This window comes from Hibiscus syriacus, unplaced genomic scaffold, assembly GCF_006381635.1.
Source record: "Hibiscus syriacus cultivar Baekdansim isolate YM2019G1 unplaced genomic scaffold, ASM638163v2 tig00111008_pilon, whole genome shotgun sequence".
Classification (NCBI taxonomy): Eukaryota; Viridiplantae; Streptophyta; class Magnoliopsida; order Malvales; family Malvaceae; genus Hibiscus; species Hibiscus syriacus.
Genome location: NW_024062951.1, coordinates 951,614 through 970,881, shown reverse-complemented (window position 1 = coordinate 970,881; position 19,268 = coordinate 951,614). Strand labels below are relative to the sequence as shown.

The 19,268-nt window shown below is 37.5% G+C and overlaps 1 protein-coding gene across 1 annotated transcript; it reads left to right on the top strand.

The window, feature by feature from the left end:
- Positions 1-6,256: 6,256 nt before the first annotated feature.
- Positions 6,257-10,082, top strand: LOC120149720 (G-type lectin S-receptor-like serine/threonine-protein kinase At4g03230). Its single transcript, XM_039162441.1, has 8 exons — positions 6,257-7,463; positions 7,635-8,150; positions 8,224-8,364; positions 8,450-8,649; positions 8,735-8,945; positions 9,042-9,279; positions 9,359-9,512; positions 9,606-10,082. The coding sequence occupies exons 1-8, from the start codon at positions 6,257-6,259 to the stop codon at positions 9,906-9,908; spliced, it is 2,970 nt and encodes a 989-aa protein (XP_039018372.1). The 3' UTR covers positions 9,909-10,082.
- The last annotated feature ends 9,186 nt before the right edge of the window (positions 10,083-19,268 follow it).

Here is a 19,268-nt window from a genome sequence, read left to right as displayed (position 1 = left end):
CTCACCATTGATCCATCTTTAAGAACTACCTGGACCTCATTTGGCAACACAGACTCGACAAAGATTTCGACACATACTTTAGCATACTCTAATCTTCCCCTAGCAGCAGTAATGGAGTCCATGTATAATGGATTACCCAAAGCACTAGAGATATAGCTGAGACCTCTTCTAGAGTATAATTCCAGAGGCACATTGTAGAGCTGAATCCACACATGCATGTGAGAAAGATCGAAATCCAACCTTTGCATACAGGGCTCCCACTTTCTCAATACCAGAGGTTTATTCTGGACATGCCATTGCCCATTCTCAAGCACCCAGTCCCTAATAGAAGCATTTTCAAACGAGAAGACGTAAAGATTAGCACCAGCAAGACTAACCTTAACAGAAGAGGACTTCCCCCAAAGAGAACTGATAATCCGCTGCATTGAGACGAGATTAAGAGCAGCGCCAATGACTGACCCACAACCGCGAAGCTCCAATCCGCTATACCCTCCTCAATCACTGTCAATGGCAGTTTAACAGTGGGGATACCATCTAAGACCTCAGGGGGAAAAAAGGTGAGAGACAGCTCTTCCGTTCCAACAAATAGTTTCCTCCAATCGAGTTTCAAAGACGACGAATCCATGTGGAAATCACCGAGAAAGCTAACAATCACCCAAAATTGAAAACCCATGCCAAAATTAACACCGGAGAAGAGAATCGGAGCACACATCAGACCTGCTATCGTGCGCCTCGAGAGACCCCATCAGACCTAGTTTTTCCACTGTATATATGATCTTAGAAAATTTAGAATGTCACTTACCAGGTGCAAGAACAAAGAGCATTAAAAGTTGTTCTTTTACTTTATAACTGGAAACCAAAAACTTCAATGAAAAATTCATTTGAAACTATAAATTCAAAAAAAAAAATTGTCTATTTGATTCAATATGGAACAAGTGGGTTCCATATGGAAAACCCGAACTAAACCGAATCAATAGAATTGATTCTTTAAATCAACTCGAAACTGAACCGTTTAAATGTAAACTCAAACCGAACCGTTTTACTCGGTTCGTGTCTGTTTTTCGGTTTTCTCGGTTTCGTTGCTCAGCCCTACATATGTCACATAATTGTTTTTTTAACAGCTGTTACAGTTTAGGTACCTAAAAGTGTAACGTCAGAAACTTTAGACACCTATTTTTAACCAAAAAAAATTTAGGCACATAAAGTTAAATTTGGTTATAGTTTTATACATTTAAAAAAAGTTAGGTTTTGATCACTTATGTTATTGGTTCTTTACATGTTGGTCATTGAACCGTTAATTCATATTAGTTTGATGATATAACATGTTAGTAAAAATGGTTAAAATAACCCTTGAATTTTAGATAATCTGCCAATTTGACCTAAACTTTAAATAAAATACTAATTTATTTTCTAAATTTAAATATAATATGAATTTAACGTTTGAGTTCCATTTTCGTTACTGAAACTGATTTGAGCATTCTTCAATCATGGTGGGAGGAGCGCTTCCGACTTCACGCTTCCTTCCCCTACCCATACTTTTTCCCTTAGCATTATGCTTCTTTGTCAAACTTGATTGCCAACTTCCACCAGTTGCTCTAATTAGTGCTTCAATCATATGAAAATTAGTTCTTACATAGAGCTATTTTGAAGGACGGACACAAGATTATATTTTAAGAGAGAAATTATAAAATTTCACAAGGGAGTAAACTTATAAAATTTCACACAACATAAATAAATTATCAATAAAAAATACATAAAAATTTAAAATATAAGAGAATTTTAGAATTTTAGAAGACGACTGTCTACACCTACTTCTTCGATCCATCCCTAACCATTCGAGCTTGAGTTACCATTAAATTAAGCCCGACTTGAGACAGAGTATCTCAGAATGGGCTGCATCTGACCAAGAATGGACAGACAGCGGATCAAGTCCATGAGATGTAAAAGTAGACGCACCATTACTGTTTTCAGGTATTTCTATGACAAAAACTTTCGGTTTTCCAAACATTTCTCTTATTCTAATCAAATGAAAGAAACATTGCGGGCCAGGCCTTAGTAGTTTCAACTTGTACCGATTTGTAGGATGACAACTTCCATTGCTTCTAGTTTGTCCTGAAAGAGAGTGGCATATTAAATTATGTAAAAACTTGTAACAGATAAAAATTAAACATCAAAGGAGTCGTCAAAACATGGCTAAATTACCATTTTTCAAATTTATCAGAGAACCCTCCTCCATTTTGCCTGCTTTCAACCTCCAAATCTGGATTGATAAGACTAATCCATCTCCCCCTTCTTTACCGGGTTCTTGGAAAACTTCTACACCCTTTGGTTGAAGCGTAGAAGCAGCTGTGACATTGGCTACAGATCCTTCCTTTGGAACTCCTTTTTTGAGCAACTAATGTCAGTCGGAATACCAACACAACCTGAACAAGATTCAGGGATGGGTGGCGGAGACTTTGATTGGATTTAAGGGTAAATTTGATATTTTATTTAAGGTTCAGGGTTAAATTAGTATTTTACCTAAAGTTTAGAGTTAAATTAATATTTTGTCTAAAATAAAAGGGTCAAGTTAATATTTAACCATTTTTACTGGCACGTCATGTCAGTAAACCAATTGGAGTCAATGGTCTAGTGACCAAAATAAGACAGATCAAAAACAAAATTAACCAGAACGTAACTTTTTCAAAACTACTGAGTAAAATAAAACAAACTGAAAACAAAAGGGATCACCATTGTAGTTTACCCAAGAAAAATCTCCTTATTAAAGATGAAATGACAGTGAGTATTAGAAGTGACTATTAAACAAGTTTGGACCTTTTCAACTTGGGACTACTTTGTAAGGGTTGACATTAATTTAAAAAGGATAAATTACGCATTTAGTACTTAAATTATCAGTTTTAGTCTATCTTAGTATCTAAACTTTTAATTTTTTAAAATCATACCTAAAATTTAGTTTTTGTTTCATTTTAATACCCATCATTAAAAATTTAATGAGTTTAGTACCTAAACTGCCAATTTTGATCTATTTTAGTACAAATTTTCATTTTTTTCAAAACTTAACGGTGGGGTATTAAAATGAAATAAAAACTAAACTTTATGTATGCTTTTAAAAAAAATAAAAGTTTAAATGCTAAAACAAACTAAAACTGATAGTCTAAGTACTAAATGTGTAATTTGCCCAAAAAAGCACGATTAAGAATTAATATGTAAAGCTTTAGTTGGAATAAATTGTATATTTGTAATTATTTTTAAACACCCTTAAACGTTTTGTTTGCTTATAATTTTATCTTTTTAAAGTTCTACGACAACACTTTAGTACAAGGGTAAATTTGTACAATAAAGTGATCTTATAAGTTTATTTTTATAATATAATAAAAATTAAATATTTTCAAACATATTTACAATTTAAATTTTGAGAAATACATAGACTAAAAATTAATAACTTATACTAGTACATTAACTAAATCCATATCACGTACATAGCAAAAGGATTAATAGAAGAATTTAACCTTTTCAAAATACATACTAAAGGGCAGTAACCCTTTAGGTTTGTGTAAAGTCCACTTGACCCAATATAGTTTGAAAAATAATCACATACTCCTAAAATTTATTTCTTAAATGAATTTTAAGTTATCTGCATGTTTTAATAAAATTTTCACTTTGATTCTTTTATTAATTTTTGCTCAATTTAGGTTTAATGTAAAAATAAGTGTTTAAATTATACTCTTTATTAATTTTAGGTGTTTAAAGATTTTTTTATTCAAAATAAGTGTTTAACGTTTGTGACGTTATCTTTTTAGGTTTCTGATCCATCATGAAGTTAAAAAAACGTTAGTTGACATGTGTTACGTTTATAAAATTTTAAATTTTTTATTTAAATTTTAAAACTTAAAATAATATTTTTTTTTATAAAAGCCCAAAATTTCTTATAACCATAGTTTCAATCCATTAACAAAATTTAACCGCCACAATTACAAACGTCGCCAATCGACATAACACCAAAAGTTGCGCGATTGACCAACCACCCAACACCCCTTACTTTCGCGACTGGTCATACACCCAACATTGTGTGAATGCAAGAATACGCAATCAGTCAAAAGTGTTTCTCCACACTGCAATTGTCAATTTGTCGTTACGGTTAGGGGTTGGAGAAACGGTGGATGACCAAAGTGAAATCAAAACGTAATGTTATGTATGGTCTTGAAAAAGATATAGTTATGTGATCAAAATGAAACAAAAATAGTAATTGGGGGACTAAGAAGTATAGATATTATATTGATAAAAATGATAAAACAAAAAAGACATTCATGCCATTAACACATTCAATTATATCAGACCATTTTGATTCTTTAGTAACACAAGGAGGTATGTTTCTGACTATTAGTGCTTAAAAAGTGTTTTGATTTTGTGTTTGGTAGTTGAGATGTTATTGACGCCAAGCAGGAGAGGGGTATATCTAAAGTTGACAATGAAATGGAAATTATTTTAGTTTGCAGCAGCCAGCATCATGTGCAGCTTACAATAATATATAAATAAAATGTAAAGCAGGCCAGGTCTAAAGTCCTAAACCGCGTTCTATATACACATATGTGGGACAATCCACACAAACATATATAACAATGGGTAAAGTACACAAATAGTCCCTCAACTATAAGGTATTGCTTTGTTGAGTTCCCGATTATTAAAAGTTACAAAATTGTCACCTTACTATTCATATGTTCCAAACTTGTCATTTTCTGTTAAAAAATTAACGTTTCGTTTGAGCTGGACGTTAATCTGTTGACTGAGATATGATAAAATCATATTTTAATGATATTTATTGGCATCATCGTTGTTTTTAAGCAATAGCTCGACGACATAATATTTTAAGCACTAGTTCAATGACATAATGCAAACGGAGAGTCGATCCACAAAATACACATCTCAAACGGTTTTAGGATCTGATTTTATCATATATCAATCAACATGTTAACATCCAGCTTAGCTGACAGTTAAATTTTTAACGAAAAATGATGAGTTTAGAATATATGAATAGTCGGGTGATCATTTTGTGACTTTTAATAGTCGATGAATTCAACAAAATAGAATTCTATAATTAGAGGATTATTTTATAACTTTTAATAATTAAGAAACTCAACAAAACAACCTTCGATAGGAGAAATTATTTGTGTACTTTACCTTAGAATTATCAAGTGCAGATCATGCCAAGGCTTTTGTTTTCTTTGGTAGGAATAATTCACTTTAGCAGGAAGCCAACAAGAACATCAGTCCAAGATTATTATTTTTAGGTTTAATTAAAAACATATATGTTTAAATCATATTTTATTTTTACTTTAGGTGCTTAAAGATTTTTTACCAAGATAAGTGTTTAATGTTTTGAACATTATCATTTTAGGTGTCTCACCCGTCAGATTGTTAAAAAAATTTAACTACCACTCAAAACATGACATGTGTTATTTTTATAAATATTCTTTAAATAAAAACTTAAATTTTTTTAAACAAATTAAAAAATGAAAAATTCTCTATTTAAAAAAAAACTTAAACCCTTCAAATTTCTAATTTCAAACTCCCATTATTGTCAGCCGTCATCATTACCAGACGGCCACCCACCAATTTCCGACCATCTAATGATCGACAATCATCTTGATTGTCGTCTCAAATCTCTAAATCCCTAATTTTCGAATATCCAAATTTCTAAGCTTAATCTTGATGTTTGGCGTCAACATGCATTGTTGGAGACATCCATAGAAATTGCCGAAAACGATGGCAGCCCTTCGCCCTCCGTTTAATGGTGGCGATGACTGCCGGTGAGTTTGGAATTAAATATTTTATAGGCTTTTTTTTTTTTGAGAAATTTATGGTTTTTTCTAAAATTAATAATTTTGTATTTTTTAATATAATTTTATATGAGTAATTTTTAAAAATTAATAATTTTTGAGTGGTTGACAGATTTTTTTAATGACCGTGATGAAATATGTACTTAAAATGTAACATTAAAAATATTAAGCACTCATCTCGATAAAAAAAACTTTAAGCACCTAAAGTGAGAAGATGCATAATTTGAGTAATTATTTTTTAATTAAGCCTTATTTTAAATATAATACCCTGTTTTTCTCGTTGCTGTGAAGTAAACATATTGGACTTTCCAGGAAACATGTCGAATTTTAGCTACTGGCTCGTATTAGTCCACACATAATTAATCATCCCTGAAGAAGAAAGTTATCGATCTTTGCAGAAAAATTATGTTCCACAGAAGATGAAAGCAGCTTCAAGTTGGTCAGTACCTAACATCGTTTCTTCCATCTTATTTATCAACACAATTTTGATTCTGTTTTCTTCCCCTCAGTTCTGTTTCGCTAGAGATAATATAACAGAAAAAAGTAGACTCGCAGATGGGGAAACTCTTGTTTCAGCTGGAAATAGATTTGAACTGGGGTTCTTTAGCCCATCAAGCATCTCCAACGTGAAGAGATATGTGGGGATATGGTATATCTCTAATCCAAAAATACTTGTTTGGGTTGCCAATGGAAAAAATCCAGTTCCAGATAAGACTGGAGTTCTATCTGTTGCAGATGGCACACTGAAGTTATCCGATGACAAAGGGAACCTTTACTGGTCAGCACAGCCTGGGGTTAAGCGTTCGACGCCGGTGGTGAAGCTTAGCGATACCGGTAACTTGATTCTACTCGATCGTTCGAAAATATATCTTTGGCAAAGCTTTGAGCATCCGACGGATACATTTCTTTATGGTATGAAGATGAATGCCGATATCTTATTAACTTCATGGCGCAGTGAAGATGATCCATCACCGGGAAACTTCACGTTCAGACTAGATCCTCAATCGCGGCCTGTTGTCATGGAAAAGAGCACCATTTACTGGAGATCAGGTAGAGCAGATGAACTGCCTTCTACATTAGTCAACTTCTGGAATTTCAGCCAGAGTAAAACACAAGATTACCAAGATAAAAGAATGGTGTTGAATTCTACTGGACATTTACAGTATTGGGAGTTGGATGCAGACATGAAAAGTTGGAACTTGATATGGTGGGAGCCAAACAACAACTGTAGTATGTTCAATTTTTGTGGCAACTTTGGCACCTGCAATTTCAAAAGTTGGTTGCCATGCAAATTTTTACCCGGTTTCAAACCTAAATTCTTGGAAAAATGGAACGCCGGTGATTTTTCGGATGGCTGCACCAGAAACTCTTCATCATCATGTGGCAATGACTTTGTGAGCTTGAAAAGAATGAAAGTGGATGATTCATACTCACCAATTACTGTTAATGATGAAACAACTTGCAGGGAGGAATGCCTCAAGGATTGCCAGTGCCAGGCGTACGCATTTGTTGGCCAGAGAGACTCCACTATTTCATGTTTGATTTGGTCAGATGATCTCAAAAATCTTCAGGAGGATCAAGACGGTGGCTATGATCTCAAACTCAGGGTTGCGCTGTCGGATATAGGTACTTTACTTTGCAGAGATGAGCAAGAAAAGTACTCTAAGCTGTAGTTATTTATCTCTAGTCTGATGTTGCAATTTGCAGCATTCAAAGAAAACCCTAAAGATTTCTTAAGGAAAATAGTAACAATATGATGTAAAAACTTGATTTAACTATGTCTATTCTACTTTTCAGAAGCAACAACTAGAAATTGTGGGACTTGTGGCACGAACTTGATCCCCTATCCCCTAAGCACTGGACCAGAATGCGGTGATCTAATGTACTTCAGTTTCGACTGTAATAACGACACAGACGAACTAAGTTTCACGGCACCTAATGGAAACTACAGCGTCATTACAGTCAATCCAGATGCACGAACATTCGTCATCCAAATGAAAGCCAAAGAGGCAGATAATTGTTCTGCTATGCATTCTTCAGCAACCAGAATTTTGCAGTTCAATCAATCCTCGCCATTCAATGTGACCGGCAACTGCAGAGGCAGTGTTGGCAACTTAACTTCTGATTCTTCACTAGAAGATACGGTTGAAGTCGAAATTAGTTGGAAGCCACCACTAGAGCCAATCTGTACTTCATCGGCAGACTGCAAGGATTGGCCGCATTCAACTTGCAATGAAACAGGAAATGGACTGAGACGGTGCCTTTGCAATACCACCTTTCGTTGGGATGGATCAGCTTTGAACTGTACCCAAGGTTAGTGTTAAATTTGATGCATAAATTATGTAACATATAGGCATAGCCATTACCCTGTAACCTTTTCTTGCAGAAGTTGGACAGCTCGAAGGGTCTTCTAGTAGACGCAGGCGACTCCCTTTGATCCTTGGAATATCTCTGCCAATTGGGACGACCGTTTTGTGCGTTGTAGTTTTGATATACATGTGGAGAAAAAAGGCGGTAAAGAGGCGAGGTAAGGCGTTTAACGACAAGAAACCGATGCTTTTAACAGAGACTGTTGTTGTACTCACCAACATGCATGTTTCTTTGGAATTCAGCAAAACATACAAAAGCTTCTCTTCATCGGTATGACACCGAGAGACGGGTTAAACAGTTAATGGACTTGAGCCATTTCGAGGAAAAAGATGGCACAGGCATAGATGTACCGTTCTTCGATTTCAAAAGCATACTAGCTGCAACAAACAATTTCTCTGAAGAAAACAAACTTGGAAAAGGAGGATTTGGGCCGGTTTACATGGTATTGATTTCCAAATTTTGATAAGTACTTTTCATATATCCTTTGATAGTTCTATTATCTTACAAAGGCTATGAAATGATGCCAGGGTAAATTTCCAAGAGGGGAAGTAGTCGCCGTAAAGAGACTCTCAAGTGTTTCGGGACAAGGCTTGGAGGAATTTAAGAACGAGGTCGTGTTAATCGCGAAACTTCAACATCGGAATCTCGTGAGGCTATTGGGATATTGCATTAGAGGAGAGGAAAAGATTCTACTCTATGAATATATGCCCAACAAAAGCTTAGACTCTGTGCTATTTGGTAATTAACAACTAAAAGCCTATCTATGTTATGCTATATATGTGTATATATAGGGTGATTGATGTACCTTATGGTGTTGAATGAGAACAATTAAAGGTGAATCATCAAGCCAAGTACTGGACTGGGAAACACGCTTCAACATCATTTTGGGAATTGCTAGAGGACTGCTTTATCTTCACCAAGATTCAAGGTTGAGAATCATTCACAGGGATCTAAAAACCAGTAACATATTACTTGATGCAGAGATGAATCCTAAAATATCCGATTTCGGCCTAGCGAGGATGATCCAAGGAAAACAAACCGAAGCAAACACAGATCGAGTAATTGGAACATAGTGAGTAAACTTCAGAGCAACCGAGAAATTTATACAAAAAGTGTACTGTACTGATTAATCACGAGTGCTGTACATGCAGTGGATATATGGCGCCAGAATACGCAGTAGATGGCCTTTTCTCTGTAAAATCCGATGTTTTTAGCTTTGGTATAGTCATGCTAGAGATCATTAGCGGGAAAAAGAACACGAGATTTTATCAGGTGGAAGGAGATGGTCCAAGTCTTGTTGGTTATGTAAGTAGAGATGCATTTTTTTCACTAGTTTCCATGTCGACCGTGCCCCGTGCCATTGCTGAGTACTGCGGTTTTTTAATGGTTTTGTTGCAGGGATGGAGATTGTGGGAAGAAGACAAGGCATTGGATTTAATGGACGACAGAGTACGGCCATGTTGCAATGCAAGTGAATTTATGAGGTGCGTACATGTTGGGATGTTATGCGTGCAGGAAGATCCCGGTGACCGTCCCACCATGGTCGATGTTGTGCTCATGCTCAGCACTCAAAACTTAAGCCTTCCCGTTCCGAAACAGCCGGCGTACTTGACGAGGAAACCCTTTTCTGCTACAGATTCTTCGTTTACTAATGCGGAAATTAACGTTGAAATCACTTCTTCAATGGAAGAAGGTCGATAGGTTGTGAAAGCTCTCGCTACCAATGCCTAAAGGGGAACGTGGATCAACTAAATCTCTAACTTCGCTATAATGGAGGGACCAAAGCTAGAATTTAACTTTTTCTCAATTGTACAAGTTCATTATACTGTACACATATTTTTCATTGTTCAAAGGGAAACAAAATTACTAGATTCATTTTTTTTCTTCAATATGTATATATATATACTAGATTCAGATGCATGGAAAATTGTTTGAGTTTATAGTTATATATACATATCTTAACCTATCAAATAAAACATAAGGTCAATTGGGTATGGGCTTGAAATTTTTTCGTTAAGGCCCAATTTTTTTTAAAAAAAAAAACAGGATTAGCTTTTTGGAATAATATATGTGATAGTTCTATCATCTTATTTGAATTATTTATTTATTTTTATTAATGATTTATTATCCAATTAGTATTTGTAATGATTGATTGTACTATATATGAAAGAAACTCAAATATATATTTTTTATTTTTTCATAGTGTCAACTAATGCAAACCTTTTTATTGTATATTTTTTAGTCTAATGTGAACGTTTAATTACTTCCCCAAGATTTGAATGTCATTATGTATTCACACAGTCAAAAGTTACGATGTTACTTTCTCAGGTCTGTCTTACTTTGTAGTTTATACATTTATAGTGTCCTTGTAACCCCCTAGACCCGGCCTATGCGTTTCGACTAAGTCTAGTGGATCACATTATAATTATTAAAGACATTTTTCGCAACCGTTATTCCATCAATATAAAATCACATTATAAAAACATGAAATTATAAACAATTTATACTATCAAAATCCAACTTGTAAATATAGTACAAATAAATAATAATTTAATTTAAAACATGTCTTCAAATTCAAAATCACAATGAACCGAGCAGTAGTAGCAAAAGTGTTATCATTATAAAATCCGATATTTTAAAATAAGGTCCATGTCACCAAAATAAAGTAAACTTGCCAGATAAAAACATTACAATCTGATTTACTTCAAGAGATATGTTGATCCTCCAAGTGCTCGAACCAAGGTATCTACCCAACAGTATCTGAAAGGGGAAAACATTTTCAAAAGGTGAGCTAGGCTCAGTGTGTCCCAACATTTCCATAAAATCACAATAGGTACAAATCATATTCCAGTAATCTCACAAATTCGTAAAAGAGTTTAACTTTTTGAAAATCATAGTTTAAACCCTTTTCTGGTACACCATCAGTAGTTCCCAAAATTATTTCCATATAGCTTAATTTATGCACATAGCAAAAAGAAAGCCGACTTAAGGATAGGCTCTGAAGCTTGTATCCTTAAGCCCAAGTCAATAAGTCCATATAGCTTACCCTAAGCACACAGCAAAGGAAAGCCGACCTAATGAAACATCTTGGGGCCCTCAAGAGTCACATTAGGCCCAGTTAGCTTGATCAGAGCTATTCCATCGTATTTCAATTCCAAAATTCAATTGCACCGTGACATAAACTCCATAAATCCAAAAACATGGTAATCATATACCATTTCAAAACAAAAATTAGATAGCAGCCATATTCCATAAATTGTCACATTAAATTGGTGCATCCATAAAACAATAGCCAATGAATTCGGTGTACCACGTATTAAACCAATAAAACAGTTCAATAACAAGTAGGGAACACACCTCGACAATAGATTCAAATAACAAATCTACTGATTGCTGGTTTCACCACGCTCTGCTACAGTTTTCGAACGGGTAAATACTGGCACACGTGGTTTAACTGATCTAGAAGAGCTGGGTCGAGCTGTCGAACGATCCGGAGAGTCTCTTGTACCTTCAAACAATAATATTTATCAGTCTCAAATCCTATTTAATTGTTCAAAGCTAAACTTCTTAAGTATATACACATTTTTAGGGTTTGACTATCAATTTGAGGTATTTCGAGTCTGAATTTGGCCAAACGGATTACGGAATCGGAATCAGGGCGTCGAAAAACATAAAGTATGACTTTTCGAAAATTCAAATTCTTGGTCAAAGTCAAAGTCAACCACTTTGACCGTAGATTTGGAGACCTTCGGATTCGAATTTGACAAAACGGACCACGGAAACGGATTCGGCACGTCGAAAACTATCAGGATAGGTATACTCGGAAAAGATTAACGGTCGTTTAATGCTCGGTCAAAGCCATTTTAAGTTTTGGTCAAAGAAAGTCAATGGTCAACGGTCAACGGTCAACGGTCGGGTCGGGTCAACGGTCGGGTCGGGTCAGACCGGTCAAACCGATTCAGACCGGTCAAACCGGTTCGAACCGGTTGAAACCGGTCAGAACCGGTTGAAAACCGGTTAAACCGGTTTCCAGCAGCCACTCGCCCTGCGGCGGCGCGTGTGGCGCGTGAGGCGTCCTTCGGGGCCCTAAAAATCCCGGAAAAATTTCTAAAAATTATTTTGAGCGATTTCAAGATACTTACAACGATCGGTTCAAATTTTTGAACGGCGGAGAGCTCGATTTCAAATCGGCCGAATCTTTGACTGCACCACCTCCTCACGCGCCGCCGTCTACGGCGGACAAGGTTGACACCGGTGAACTCGGAACGGCACAAGGAACACGATGGTGCGGGAGGTGTCGTAAACGGAGCAACGATCAGCGGTGAATTTAAGATTTCCTCGGCGATAGAGCTAACAAAACCGTCGCTACTTTGACTGGAAATTCCCGACGTTTGGCCGCGTTTCGCTTCAATTAATTTGAAGGGTTTGTTCCTCGCTCGATGATGAACACAACGGTGGTTTCAAAACAACGATCGGAATTCGGACGGCGTCGGAATCGGCTTTGAAGTAGAGTGCGGGAGGAGGAATTTCATAATTGTTTTCTGTTTTGAAAACAGAAAACCATTCATACGCTTAAATGAAATTTTTTGTCGACACTAAAAGGAGTAATGCAGGGCTTGGTCCCTGAATTTCCTTTAACTTCTAAAATGGCCTACAATTTTGAAAACTTTCGATTTAATCCTCAAATTTTGCCAAATTACTTAATTAAATTTTTTTTTCTCTAAATTTTATTCCGGGTTGTTACAATTCTCCCCCTCTACAAGAAATTTCGTCCTCGAAATTTACCTTATGAGAATAGTTGAGGAAACTGAGCCTCCATTGACTCCAATGTCTCCCAAGTAGCTTCTGAGGGGCCTCGATTACTCCACTGAACTTTGACCATTGGAATTCGCCTATTCCGAAGAACTCTTTCATCTCTTTCTAAAATCTGAATGGGCTCCTCCTCATATGACAAATCAGGTCTTAGCTCTACTTCTTCAACCTGAATAATGTGACCTGGATCTGGACGGTATCTCCTCAACATTGATACATGAAAAACATCATGAATACGACTTAACTCAGAAGGCAACTCAAGCTGATATGCTACAGGTCCTACCCTCTTCAAGATACGAAATGGTCCAATAAATCTTGGACTTAATTTACCCTTACGCCCGAATCTCAATACTTTCTTCCAGGGTGAAACTTTCAAAAAGACCCGATCTCCCACTTCAAACTGTATATCCTTCCTTCTTTGATCTGCATAAGATTTCTGCCTATCAAATGCCTCTTTCAGACGGTCACGGATTAATCTGACTGTGTCCTCCATCTCTCGCACTAACTCAGGTCCCAACGTTTTCCTATCACGCAACTCAGTCCAACAGATCGGAGTGCGACATTTACGCCCATAGAGTGCTTCATAGGGTGCCATACGAATACTGGTCTGATAACTGTTATTGTAAGCAAATTCAGCCAACGGCAAAAAGTTCTCCCAACTACCATGAAAATCGATTACGCAACCCCGCAACATATCCTCCAGAATCTGAATTACTCTCTCAGATTGACCATCAGTTTGTGGATGAAAGGATGTACTATAATCCAATCTTGTTCCCAAAGCCGTATGTAACGCCTTCCAAAATCTCGAAGTAAATCTCGGATCTCGATCAGAAATAATAGACAATGGAATACCATGCAATCTGACAATCTCTGAAATATACAATCTTGCCAGCTTATCCAAAGTATAATTTACTCGCACAGGAATGAAGTGAGCTGACTTTGTAAGTCTGTCAACAATCACCCAAACTGAATTTTTTCAAAGGAGTCATAGGCAAGCCAGTAACAAAATCCATAGTAATACGCTCCCATTTCCATTCAGGAATCTTGATAGGCTGTAACAAACCTGATGGATGTTGATGTTCTGCCTTAACTTGCTGACAAGTCAAACACCTAGCCACAAAGTCAGATATGTCTTTCTTCATACCAGTCCAATAATACCTCTCTCTCAAATTCCGGTACATCTTATCTCCTCCGGGGTGCATAGCATATGGACTACTGTGAGCCTCAGTAAGGATAGTCTGCCTCAATTCAGCGTCATCAGGCACACAATATCTACCTTTAAAGCATAAAACTTCATCCTGATCAATTGCGTAATCTGTGTTTGTCCCCTACTCTACTTGCTCAAAGATGGAAAGCAAGGAGCTATCAAGGGGCTGCTTAGCTTTGATCTCATCAACCAAGGTCGGCTTAACTTGCAATTCTGCTAACAAAGTGCCATCGTCATATAAATTCATCTTGGCCATTAAAGACCTCAACTCCGATACCGTCTTTCGACTCAAAGCATCTGCTACAATGTTAGCTTTACCAGGGTGGTAATCAATCACGCAATCATAATCCTTTAGAAGCTCTAACCAGCGACGCTGTCTCAAATTAAGTTCCTTCTGGGTCAGAAGATACTTTAAGCTCTTATGATCTGTGAAAATGTAACACTTCTCTCCATAAAGATAGTGTCTCCATATCTTCAAGGCAAAAATTACTGCTGCCAACTCTAAATCGTGAGTAGGATAATTACACTCATGCGGTCGCAGCTGACGGGATGCATAAGCCACCACCTTACTTTCCTACATTAAAACACAACCAAGTCCTGAATGTGAAGCATCACTATACACTGTAAAATCCTTCCCGGACTGTGGTTGAATCAACACCGGTGCTTGAGTCAAAACCGCCTTTAATTTCTCAAAGCTCTCCTGTTGTGCCTCACCCCAGTCAAACGACACATTCTTCCTTAACAACTTTGTCAAAGGAGAAGCAATGATCGAAAAGCCCTCAACAAAACGTCGATAATAACCAGCCAAGCCCAAGAAACTGCGGATTTCAGATATGTTCTTAGGTCGTTTCCAATTCATAATAGCCTCTATCTTGCTGGGATCAACCTGAACACCTCGCGCAGAAATAATATGCCCCAGAAATGACACTTCTTGAAGCCAAAACTCACACTTGCTTAGTTTGGCATATAGACGATGCTCTCTCAAAGTCCGCAGAACGATCTTCAAATGCTCGTCATGCTCTGCCTCCGTACGAGAATAGATCAGAATATCGTCAATGAAGACCACCACAAATTGATCCAAATATGGTCGGAACACCCGATTCATCAAATCCATAAAAGCTGCAGGAGCGTTCGTCAAACCAAAAGGCATCACTAAAAATTCATAATGACCATATCTAGTGCGAATGGCCGTTTTTGCAACATCAGATCCTTTAACTTTCAATTGATAATACCCCGAACGAAGATCAATCTTAGAGAATACAGTAGCTCCTCGCAATTGATCAAATAAGTCATCTATCCTGGGTAATGGGTATTTATTCTTGACCGTCATCTTGTTCAATTTCCGATAGTCAATACATAATCTTAGCGACCCATCCTTCTTTTTCACGAATAGAACTGGAGCTCCCCATGGTGAAGTACTATGTCGGATAAATCCTCGATCGAATAATTCTTGCAATTGGACTTTCAACTCCTTAAGTTCCTTTGGAGCCATACGATAAGGTGCCATAGAAATAGGTGAAGATCCTGGATAAGTCTCAATCTCGAACTCTACCTCTCTATCAGGAGGTAACCCAGGCAACTCCTCCGGAAAAACATCAGGAAACTCGCTAACTGTACGAATCTCCTCGATCGTGGACAATGCACCTTTGGTGTTCAAAATACAAGCAATGAAGGTCTCATATCCCTTTCGGATCATACGATCAATTTCCATCGCTGAAACTATATTGGAGAGATAGCCACGCCGTTCCCCAATTATCACAACAGTCCGACCATCTGAAGTCTTCAGAGTAGCCCGCTTGTATTCGCAATCCAGCTTTACCTTGTGTTTATTCAACCAATCCATTCCAAGAATTAGATCAAACTCCTCTAGAGGAAGCTCCATAAGATCAGCGAGAAAAATTTCTCCCTGAACCTCGAGAGGGCAACGCCGAAATACTTTATTCACTAATACTGCTTGTCCTACTGGACTCGTAACTGTAACAGTATTTTCAGTATTCTCTATCGGAATCTGAAAGTTTCGAGATACTGAGCTCGATACATAGAAGTGAGTGGAGCCATTGTCCAGTAATGCAAAGTATGGGATAGAATAAATAGTAAATGTACCTGCAATAACCTCAGGCTCATCTCTGTCATCACGACGTCTAGTTGCATAAACCAAAGCTGGCTGTCTAGCCTCAGAAGCTGTTGGCCCTCTATTTTGCTGAGGTCGGGCTCTACTGTCTGTCCTGGACGATGATCCTCGAGTCTTTCCTTGACTACGATCTCTAATTGGGGTCTGTACTGTAGTCTGCGAACGCACAGGAGTTTGGGTAGTGGTCTGCTCAAACGAAACTAACTGAGGACAATCCCTCCGATAATGACCACTAGATCCACACTGATAGCAAAGAACCATCTTCTTACGACACTCTCCTGAGTGTTGTTTACCACAATACTCACAAAGGGGCCCATTATAATACGACGAGGAACCGCCTCGACTGACAGCTAAAGGTGAGGATGCTGCAGGCCTGAAACGTGTATTGCTTCTCTGTGGAGCTGAAGTACGAGTCCTCTTTCCGGACTGTGCTGATGACTCCATCGGGCCTGAAAATTTCTTAGATCGATCTTGATCAACACGCTCTCTACCAGAAGCTAAAAACTCCACCTCTTCCGCATCTTTGGCTCTGCCCACCAGCACATCAAATATCTCATCCTGATGGGTTACAACTTGCCTACGCAGCTCGTATCTGAGTCCAAGGGCAAATTTACGACATCGATCTCTCTCCGTAGGTACCATACTGAATCCATACTTCAGCAATTTCAGGAACTCGATCTCATATTCAGAAACAGTCATGTCTCCCTGAACCAGGTCTTGAAACTGTTGTCGTCTCTGAGCTAAGTAGCGCTCTCCCAGAAAACGGCTCCGAAAGCGATCCTTAAAGAAATTCCAGGTCAAACGATCGGTAGGAACACTACTGGTCACTGACTCCCACCAAGTGTAGGCATTGCCATCTAACATCGCCACAGCACCCTGATATCTCTTAATTGAGTCCAAACCCAACTGATCCATGCGTCTCTCTGTATCCTGGAGCCAATCCTCAGCTTCAGTAGGAGCTCCACCTATCTGTCCCCCAAAAGTTCTAACTCCATTGGCAATCAAAGTCTGTGAAATAGGAACCTCAGATACAACACCAGTAGCTCTGACTGCTCCCTGTATTAACTGCAGAAATTGTCTACCAAAATTCTCATCCAAAGCAACTCCGGTAGACTCTAACTCAATATCGGTCGCTCCTATTATCGGTGTAGTAATGCCAATACCAGCGGCAGGAGGCAGATCCGTTGGGGTCGTAGGAGCATGATCACCTATCGGAGGTGGGGGATCTACCCGTATCTCATCGATCGGATCTGCGAATCTAGCCACTCGACCTCATCCACGGCTAGTTCGACGACTACGTCTAGCACTCATTTTGATGGATCTCAAGTTTACTACAGAAGATAAAACTTAGGGTTAGATAAGCACTTGGAGTCTCAAACATAGTTAAAATCTTAATAACTTTGTGACATGGCCTTAGTAACTCGTTTTGTAAAATATTTCAAAACCGTATTTTCAATGTGGACTCATACACAGTCCGAGGGTTAAAAACCAAAAGCTCTGATACCAATAAATGTAACCCCCTAGACCCGGCCTATGCGTTTCGACTAAGTCTAGTGGATCACATTATAATTATTAAAGACATTTTTCGCAACCGTTATTCCATCAATATAAAATCACATTATAAAAACATGAAATTATAAACAATTTATACTATCAAAATCCAACTTGTAAATATAGTACAAATAAATAATAATTTAATTTAAAACATGTCTTCAAATTCAAAATCACAATGAACCGAGCAGTAGTAGCAAAAGTGTTATCATTATAAAATCCGATATTTTAAAATAAGGTCCATGTCACCAAAATAAAGTAAACTTGCCAGATAAAAACATTACAATCTGATTTACTTCAAGAGATATGTTGATCCTCCAAGTGCTCGAACCAAGGTATCTACCCAACAGTATCTGAAAGGGGAAAACATTTTCAAAAGGTGAGCTAGGCTCAGTGTGTCCCAACATTTCCATAAAATCACAATAGGTACAAATCATATTCCAGTAATCTCACAAATTCGTAAAAGAGTTTAACTTTTTGAAAATCATAGTTTAAACCCTTTTCTGGTACACCATCAGTAGTTCCCAAAATTATTTCCATATAGCTTAATTTATGCACATAGCAAAAAGAAAGCCGACTTAAGGATAGGCTCTGAAGCTTGTATCCTTAAGCCCAAGTCAATAAGTCCATATAGCTTACCCTAAGCACACAGCAAAGGAAAGCCGACCTAATGAAACATCTTGGGGCCCTCAAGAGTCACATTAGGCCCAGTTAGCTTGATCAGAGCTATTCCATCGTATTTCAATTCCAAAATTCAATTGCACCGTGACATAAACTCCATAAATCCAAAAACATGGTAATCATATACCATTTCAAAACAAAAATTAGATAGCAGCCATATTCCATAAATTGTCACATTAAATTGGTGCATCCATAAAACAATAGCCAATGAATTCGGTGTACCACGTATTAAAACCAATAAAACAGTTCAATAACAAGTAGGGAACACACCTCGACAATAGATTCAAATAACAAATCTACTGATTGCTGGTTTCACCACGCTCTGCTACAGTTTTCGAACGGGTAAATACTGGCACACGTGGTTTAACTGATCTAGAAGAGCTGGGTCGAGCTGTCGAACGATCCGGAGAGTCTCTTGTACCTTCAAACAATAATATTTATCAGTCTCAAATCCTATTTAATTGTTCAAAGCTAAACTTCTTAAGTATATACGCATTTTTAGGGTTTGACTATCAATTTGAGGTATTTCGAGTCTGAATTTGGCCAAACGGATTACGGAATCGGAATCAGGGCGTCGAAAAACATAAAGTATGACTTTTCGAAAATTCAAATTCTTGGTCAAAGTCAAAGTCAACCACTTTGACCGTAGATTTGGAGACCTTCGGATTCGAATTTGACA